Here is a 9,696-nt window from a genome sequence, read left to right on the forward strand (position 1 = left end):
AAAAATGTATAAATATGAGAGACAAAGTGGATTGGGATCTTATATTTTGAACCAAAATAAAAGTAAAAAAAGGTCTTATATCAAGGACCAGAGGTAGTATATCTTCCATTGAAATCCATATCCTTAGCAGATCGTTACAAGCAATACCTTCATTGAATATGAATATTATCGTTCTGAGACCCATTTATGCCACCACTCTTCCCATCCCAAAGAGCAGACACTGAAACTGAAACTTTGTTGCCTGAGAGAGCGAGTTAGCTTGATATGTTATGAAGTAATGTCAAAATTCTCAATCAGAGATACTACTTTATTAAGCATCCACTCTCAAATAATCCAGCCCATGTTTGGTTGATGATACAATTTGAACACAACAAACTCAGCACCAAAATTCAAACTATCGACTGGAAAATAAACACAAAAATCACACTACGCATACTATACATCAATTCTGCCATACATATTTATATTATACATTCATATGATCATGAAACCGAGTGACGCCTTCTCTTTTGAAAAGGAAACCGATTGTCAGCACTACCTTTTGGTCCAATTGGCTTAATATTGTTGATCCGAAACAAAGCATTGAGCTTGCCAAGCTTTTTCGTAAATGACTTGAATAGCTTATTAGCAGGATGAGACCTCACAAGCTCCTGCTTCATAGACACGTGATCTTTCTCCAAGTCAGTCAGCCTCATCCTCATTCTTGCAACTTCAAGCTTCAGCTCTCTGTTCTCTCTTCTCACTGATGCATAGTTATCTCTTGGGGAAATGGCACCGCTCCCAGCACCACTTCCTGAACGTTGAGGAAATTGACCATTGAAACCCGCAAAGAATAACTGGTTGTGTCCCCCATTCATGGCGTTTCTCAGCCTGATTTGCTCAAAGTACAAGACTTGGACTGCCATTTGCACTGGAAGCCTTTCATTCTGAGCTGCATGGCTGCAAGCTTCTTGGGACAGTTTTTGACAATCTATGGTTTTGCAAAGCCGGTAGCGCTCTGAGTCCTTCATATTTGGATGAACCTATATGGAAATAAACATATGGTAATATACTCCCAGCAATACATAGAACTTGCAATGGATTTTTTTTTTGGGGGGGGGGGGTGTGCTTACCTTTAGGAAGATATCAACAGCTCTATAGAGTCCGTCGCTTACAATTCGGGCATGATCTGGGAGTAGTTCTGCAAGTGCTATGAACTTTGATGGCAGTAAGTTTGAGTCCAATGCTATTTCAGCAAGATAATTGTCTAGCAACTTAGACACCTTCAGAATTGAGCTTTGTTTTGGAGATCCGGGGCTGTCAAAGTCATATACCATTTCACTCTCATCTCTCAAGTGACTATCATCCTCATCTTCCTCGTCCAAGTTCAGAAAAATGGAGAAGATCCTCAGAATTGAATCAGTGTCATACATTGTACAGTGGGAATTCAGACCTGAGGTTGCAGGAATTAGGATGTCTTCAAGAATTGCCTGGTCAAGTTGAAGACCCATCCTCCTCTCCAAATCAGACCTACAAGAAGTAGATGCCGATGCTGCTATTGCAGCTTTCAGCAAACTTGATAGAAATGCCATTGGAACCGGACTCTTCCTTGACTGAGTTGGCAGTAAGTTAACCATGGCTTCGACAATGACCCTTTGTTTCTTCTGCAATTCTAAGTCCAGTGAACTTCCTTTTACCACTTTGGGGTCCCTAACAACAATCCCTTGAAGAGAACTGTGTGCATAGTTTATCAGGATCTTGCTGATCATGTCCTGCTTTAGTCCCTTTGACTTCACTGCAGAAAGGACTCGTTGGAAGAAATCAAGGTTAAGAGCATTCAGAGATTTTCCCCACCAATCTGAAGGTGTTTCTGGCTCCATGCTTGAGATGGTTTTAGAAGGAAAATTATGGTCAAGTTTTAGCAAGCCAGAGGTGAGCTGCTCTTTGCAGGCATTATTTGCTATTGCATTGATTAGCCTGTTCACGAGGTTGGTCTCTTCTGATATAGGCACAAGCATTTCACAGCGATGAAGAACAAATATTGAGCTTGAGATGTTTGGCAGCACTGTCTCCTTTAGATAAGCTTCAGCTCGAGTCTCCAAGTTTTTCTCAGCATATTCTTCAGTCATTTCCAGAAAATGGGCAACACAACGGAGCATAGCCACGTTTGAGAGAGTGAACTCAACAATAATTCCATAGCAGAACTTAGCAGCTAGCTCAAATGCCTCTGCTCCACCCGGTACAATTGGGAGACTTATGCGCGAAACCTTTGAATCTTTTGCTTCTAACAAGAGTTTCCGAATTTTTCCACTTTTAGAAACTAGAGGAAACTGCAAGGATAAACAAAGAGAAACCTCTTAAAGTTCACGACAAAGACTCCATATGCTTCCAACGTAATGATATATCAATTTATGCCTTCCTTTCAGTTTCCCATATGATTCAGAGAGAATTTTTGCAATATTGCACTTCTCTCTCTTTCCAGCTGAGGCATCAAGAGGTCATAAAGTATTCTTAACCTTAAGAATTACTAATGTCTGGTAGTCTAATGTGTTACATGGATAAATGAAATAATACAATTTTCAAGGATGTTATTGGTAAAAATCGGATTTAAATCAAAATAAGCAGCAAGGCAAAATCGTCGGACTAAGAAACCCACGATGAATACAGTAAGGATGAGATTGGCAGTTTGTTTTGTGTACCTTGTGAAGTGCAAAGCTTGATGCGCCAATTTCAACGGTAAGGTCGCTAGAGACATCAGAGATTGGCCTGTAACAAACAAGTCCATTTGAACTATTGTAGGAGACAGACATGGAAGTTTCAATATATAGAAACAACCGCAAGCATGCATATTATTATTCGGTACCAAAACGGAATAGTCAGAGACCTTGCCAGAGGAGCGTCATGTGGCAGGTACTGGGAATAATTAAATGTACAAAAATGTAGTTCAAATTTATGGGCTTTAAAAACCACAAACCAAAAGACAACACAATCTTCCTCGATCAAGGTGCTAGGTGAGAATGGCCCCAACTCAATTATTACAGAATAAGTGGGACTACTTAAGCCGTACAGTTTCACGAGTTTAAGCTTAGATTGAACATGGCAGGATTGGTTCAACCATTATAGTGGAACCCATCAACCCAAAATCATTGACTACCCAGGATAAGAAAGGTGGGGGAAAACATTTGAGCCACTCTAGCATTGTCAGATAGATGGATATAATTGTCCTGTTCTATGTGAAGAAAGATTTTCACAGAGTCGGTGATAAATCTTATATAACATCTGCTGCCTAATTATTGACAGACAAACATTAATTGGCGTTTACGTTGGTGACAGATAAGAGTTGGACACTGACTATACAGCTTCACGTCTTTGTCGGCTACATAAAGGACTACATCAACGTCAAGGTTACGTCCTTCTCTACAATCAGTGGTTTTAATTAATACCAGAACAGTGAACTGTTACTCTACAATAAATTTTTACAGGCTGTGATGGCAAAGAAATGGAAAATTGCTGGGCGAACCTAAGGCGAGTTCAGGAAAGATCGAAGGGAAACAGACCCTTCAGAATCCAACAGAAAAGGGACAATGAAATAGACCCACAACATGAAACTGCAGGGAATTCTCCGCGAAGAGCTAGATTCCAAGACAAGGTCGTGTGCTCTGTGAAAATGACTGCTAAAAATAACACTTACAGTTATTGGATCATTTTAAGAAGTTTTAACACCAACAGATCAGTGGTCTGGCACTTGAATCAAGCACCTGACATTCTAGATAGAGAAGCAGAACTGCAGTGAATAGTAAAGGATTCAAAGAATAAGAAGGATTACATACCATTCAGTGGCATGCCTTATGCTTGAATTTGGGCGAAAGGACCTCTTCCCTGAAATACTGGGCTTCAATTCAGCAACAGTAACAACACCCATCTCAACGAGACCTGGCAATTGTGAATATTCTACAGTCCACACCACCAACCCCGCTAAGAAGTGTCACACTACAATATCAAAGATCCACTCCATTACCACAAGAAAACTACCACTCCATTACCACAAGAAAACTAAGTATATCTCGTTGTTCTTCTGACAGATTCTTGGAGGACCACTTCCTGAGCTTCCCTCCTAGTATGTCTGGGGAAAGTTGCTGAAGTGAAAGTCACATGAACCCATGCAGGACTAGAAGATGGGGATGACTCTGAAACATACTTTACGGAATGTTTGTTTATAATTTCAACTTAATTTAAAGTCAAGGCAAACGCAGGTGTGCTTGCACTTTTCGGTGAAAGGTAGTGCCTAAGTCACCTTTTCCCCTTTTCACAATGGTTTTTTTTTTTTTTGGGGGTCATGAGACACTGCTGGAATCCTGAAGAGTTGCAGTGCCTTTTGGGGTTTGTCATCATGGCTAACGAAAGCTATTAAGCTACCCATACAAAGAGATTAACATAAAGTATCTCTAATATTATGTGTAAAGTTCATCAAAGTGGGTAATTACAGGATGGGTTAGATCAGCTCAAATGCATAATATGAAAGCACTAACAAGTGAGAAAAAGAAGGGTGAAAGAAGAGGAAGGGATGATGGATGCCAATGGAATTAACGTGAATTAAATTAATATCTGCTCATGATATGGACAGTGGTGTGGTCATCACAATTACTGTGAGTGCGACAACTGTGGGAGTAATCATGTAACTGGATTGCATTGGTTTGGTGGTCATAATGAGGCCATCAATTCCTTTTGTGTATGGCTGAGTAGTCTCTGGTAGGGTTCATCATTAAAAGTTTAATACATAAAATTTAAATGCTTTGATAAAGTGGTTAGTTGTGATGGACTGTGACTTTCTCCATCCATCCTCGTATTATTTTACCTTTGTTTATTTATACATGTCACTATTTTATCTTAGCAGACGAAAACTTAACAGTTGGCACGTGGTCCTATGTTACTCTGGCAGCTTTCAAGTTGATCTTTCTTTGGGTGTGAAAATGGACCGCATTACTTGTTATTTATAAAGAGTAGAGTAGTATGATTTATTATGTTTTTGAGGAAAAATAACATAAAAAGAAGTTACTAATTGTAATATTCCAATTCAGGCATTTAAGATATTAAAATCTCAAGGAAAGAAGTAATGCCTGATCTAATATTTTGTAAATATAATTAGATAACTAAAATACCATTGTGTCAATTTTTTTTAAAAAAAAACTATCGGAGTTTTATATATTGACGAGAAAAATAGATAAAACAGGATAAAATTAAGATTCTGATTTTTCTTCTGTTCAAACTTGTTGTCTTCTCATGTCATTTTATTAGTGCAACATAGTAATTGGGTAATTTTTTTAGGGATTTCTAAAAATGTCTTTTGTTTTTATAAAAGATTTACATGTACTTTTTTTTGCATAATTTCTGGTCCTTTTAAGTTTTAACCATTCTATCTTCAAAGTGGACCTGGTATGATCCAAAACACAATTAAAATATGCACTTGAAGGGGAAAAAACAGAACAAAAGCTTCCTCTTTTATTTGGTGGGAAACCATATGTTGTTATTTGCTCTGTTGTGGATTTGCAGGTCATGCAACGCAGAAGATTCCTGCATGAAGTGTGGAGACAGAGGAATCACGTCTCCATTAATCTGTGCCAATTTGTCTAAACTGAGACTAAAATTGTGTTTCCTTTTTTCTCTCTTTTCATTTCAATTTAGAAAGTAGCTTTGCTTGTGCTCGCTAAAGTTCATGAAAATAAATAGTAGTTTAGCTAAAGAAAAAATGCTAATTAAAGTATAAGCATCAATTATGAAGCACATGTGGAAAGCTCACAGAATTAATCATGGACCTAGTTTCATTCAAGAAAAGGCAAAAATGGGTTCTATTACAATTTAATAATCTCACCTTACAAGCTTTAGTTTTTGTATTATTGGTGACCTCAGATTAATAATTCAGGTTGAATAATTAAATTTAAACAGTTCAAATATAATATTCAAAATAAGTACAATGGGATCATCTTTGAGATGAGTAAAATCTCGTTGGTGAATGGCGTAAATTTAACTCCAAACTAAACACATTATTTCTCTGATTGGAAGGACAATTAAAGCTGAGAAAAAAATAATATGAAATAAACTAACGAATAAATGTTTCTGTAAAAAAAAAAAAACAAATGAGTTGATGCATTTACCAAACAAATGTATCTGGCGTGTTTACATAATCTTGTTTGTAATTAACTTAATTACACTAGGGTTCATAAGTTATTACTCTTTCAATTTTTTTCCCTAAAAACCATTTTGCCTCTTTTCATTTAGTGATGCCAATGCTATTATTATCAGCATAAGTGCGATGTGTGGAAAGATAGTGACCACAATTATAGCTCAAGGAAGACGAGTGACCCCATCCTTTTACAAAGTGGGGACTAGAATTAAATTGGACACTTCATCGCCTTCATGACATTATTATTATTTTTTTATACACTCATGGCATCATAATTAATAATAATATTTTACTTCAACAGATTGGTGTGTATGCACTACAATTATTTATTACACTTAAACTCGTGAATTTTCAAACCAGACGTCCCTCCATAATTAAACAGAAATAAAAATAATAAAATAAAAACATTGTTATTTTTTCTAATTTTAAATATTACGTATTTTGCGTGCTGAATTTTGGGCCCGTTGATTTGTCTGGGCCGTGGGCCCAATTGGGGCGCTGTAACGGAATTGTTGGGCCGTACGAGATTCTTGAGCAATCAGCATGGGTCCCAGTCTCATCAAACAAAGAGCAAGCGTGCCTTCTCATTCAAGGAACTTAGCTGGTTAGGATTCAATCAAACTCGCTTTATCATCAAAATAAAAACCAAGTTTGGGAATATTCATGATGGCCCTAGTTTTGCATGTAGAACTAAGGTAAAACTTCAGGATTTGTTCTTTTCCCCTAAATTGCTTTGTGCTGGTCACACAGATTATGTTTGCTGTTGCCGAAAATTGACCAAAAAGGAAGTTGAATTAGGGGGTGTCGTCAAAATTGTTTGAAGGTAAAGCAGTTGGGCTTTGGGGACTAAAGCTTATGGCAATGATTAGCTTTTTCAAATTATTGGTGAAACAGATAAAGGTGCAAGAGACTAACTTAGAAACTATTCATGGCAAATGAGTTATCTTCTATGATAGTTTAAGCAATTTGCCTGGAGAGATTAAAAACGTCAATTTCTTCTCCAAGTTCAGACACAACCTAATTTTCTTCTTATTTGGGAAAGTACTTCAAAATTATCTTGTCACAGCCGTTTAGTATACTAGGGGAATTTGTTTTTAAGTATTTATTAAGTTCTGTTGTAATCACCATTCGACAGTTATTACTTTTTGAATGATAGAAACATGATGGTTATTTTCCTCTGAAACTAGTTTATTTTTCATCTATTTTCATGGTATGTATTAAAAAAAATTCTACTTGCCGCAAGTGTTAAACAAGTCTTTGTAATAAAGAAAAGAGTAATATTTTATGGAAATAAAAAAGGGAAGCAAATTTAGGGACAAAGCAGATGAAAGGCACATAGGGCATGATGGCAATGCCACTTCCTGCTTATACACACACACATATATATTCTACAAGATGCAACGGAAAAAAAAAAATTGGGGTGGGTATAGCATTAATTTTGAAGATTGAGCAGGCACTCGTGTATTTCAGATATTGATGTTTGTGGGTTTTTAAAGTGCGAATGATTATTGCAGGTGGGAGTATTGTTTTAGGGATAATAATGAAAAGATGCTACCACATAGAGTAGAGGCATTGAAAAGGGCACACCTGTGGCTGTGTGTTCTCCCCAATCAGAGGCAGGCATTAGAGTTCCGTTTAGTATAAAATATTAAAATTGAAAGATAGAGAATGAGATTATAATTAAAAAATATATTTAACATGAGTAATTACTTGTTACATGGATTATACAAACCATTGAGATGGGATTGGAGAATACCAGCTCCCATCATGGTATTCTTCAACCCCACATATATGGATTTGTCTAATCTCATATAGTCAAAAAATCTTACATGTTAAATATTCTTTTAATCAATTTTTTTAACTTCAATCCCAACTCTTATCCCTCATTTCTAGAGGTTTATGATACTTACAGCAGCTTAGGATTAGGAGGTCAGCATAACATAGACCCTACAAAGGAAAAAAAAAAAAAGGAGGGAATTGACTAGACCCAAGCCTGGGAAAGAAACCTAAGCTTAGGACACTACACAGATAATAGAGATGGAGGCTGAGTGTTAAAAATAAGCAGAAGAACTTCACTTTGTTACGAAACCTTGCTGGGGAAGGGTATAGTAATCTGCTTAATTATGGCTGGGAATGTTTTGAAGCAGGCCTACAACGCCACACTGGGGAATGCAAAACTCTCAGATATATTGATAGAGAATGAGCAGGCAGGCTGGCTTATAAAATCTAATAAGATAGAGATTGGAAACCCAACGCTGCACGTGAGTGTGTTTATTTGATTCAAAGGCACGTGACATGTCTCAGTGAGCCTACTACAACCCTCTGATACACTACCACTTTCTTATATTGGAATGGAAGGGACATGACATGTGGCATGAGCCCATATAGTTGGCATTGGATCTCCTCCAACCCAAAAAAAAAAAAAAAGGGGGCTCCCTGATTTGGGTGGAAAACCCTTCCCATAGGTGACACCTACTGCCAAACACAAGAAATAGAGATTCTCCCGCTACCAAACTTACAAGAGCAGATGAAATTCCTTTTATTGCATGCGGCATCAAATCTTTTATTATAATTATTATTAACAGAAAAATGCATCACCACCGGAAGAACATTACAAAGTTAGTAGGTCACGAAACAAGAAAAAGCAGGACAATCACTTACAAAAACCGAAGAACTAACCTTGGATCACAAACTCTCCTTTCTTTGATTCCTCTATCAGGGAAGTTTACAAATAATCAGTATCAGGAAGAGGCTGGCCGTGTACCCCAACTCTCAACGGTGGGATGTAATCGTCTCAGATATATTAGGTTTCTCATCCATCTAACTTTATTAGTTTGGTTGTAGTCCCGTTGTTGGGTATGTTTGGAGTCTAAAACGTGCTTAAACTTAATCACCTTACTTATAGCTGAAATTCCTTGTTTGGATAAGCTTTTAGCTTATTTAGCTTGTATTCACCTTACTTAAGTCAAAAAACCAGTGAAAAGCAGAAGCAGAAAAGAGATGCTTGTGGATTCCTGCGTTTGCTTTGGTAAAAGGCCTGAGGACATTTATTGCAAATTTAATACCAAATTTGCCCTCTGGCTTTTCTCTCTCATGCATTGATTTTGTGCATTTTCAAAATTTTTAATAACACAATTTTTTAAAAAATTATCATATTATAAATAACTTTTTTTTATTAACGGTTTTTTCCTATATTTTACCATATGTAAACGTAATACACGCATATGTATCACTCCCTCCTATTCATATTATAAGAAATTTTTTAAAAGAAATTTTTTATAAGGTTTATAAAAAGCTTTGATGGTTTTAATGAACATTAAATATATTTTTTTGCATATACGCCCATGTTTAATGAGGGGAGTGAGAGATTAGTAATTAATAAAATTTATGTCTTTTTTGATCATTTTACAACTAACTTTACTTTTTCAATAATAATCCAACTAGCTTCTATTTTTACAAATTAGCTTATTTACAAAAACTAATCTAAATATAAATTACATTACCTAATCTAACTTTTATTCAATCTAATTTTTTTT

The 9,696-nt window shown here is 36.5% G+C and overlaps 1 protein-coding gene across 2 annotated transcripts; it reads right to left on the bottom strand.

The window, feature by feature from the left end:
* Positions 1-275: 275 nt before the first annotated feature.
* LOC114720735 (BTB/POZ domain-containing protein At1g03010) lies at positions 276-4,151 on the bottom strand. 2 transcript variants are annotated; one of them, XM_028906418.1, is made up of 4 exons: positions 3,810-4,151; positions 2,679-2,745; positions 1,113-2,309; positions 276-1,022 (listed from the first exon to the last, which is right to left on the bottom strand). In XM_028906418.1, exons 1-4 carry the CDS (start codon positions 3,899-3,901, stop codon positions 483-485), a joined length of 1,896 nt encoding a protein of 631 aa, XP_028762251.1. In that variant the 5' UTR covers positions 3,902-4,151; the 3' UTR covers positions 276-482. The 2 variants fall into 2 exon arrangements, with proteins under 2 accessions (XP_028762251.1, XP_028762252.1); XM_028906419.1 differs by lacking the exon at positions 3,810-4,151 and adding an exon at positions 2,864-3,053.
* Between the last annotated feature and the right edge of the window lie 5,545 nt (positions 4,152-9,696).

This window comes from Neltuma alba, unplaced genomic scaffold (assembly GCF_004799145.2).
Source record: "Neltuma alba isolate B1F8T4 unplaced genomic scaffold, ASM479914v2 tig00011997_pilon, whole genome shotgun sequence".
In the NCBI taxonomy this organism is placed as follows: Eukaryota; Viridiplantae; Streptophyta; class Magnoliopsida; order Fabales; family Fabaceae; genus Neltuma; species Neltuma alba.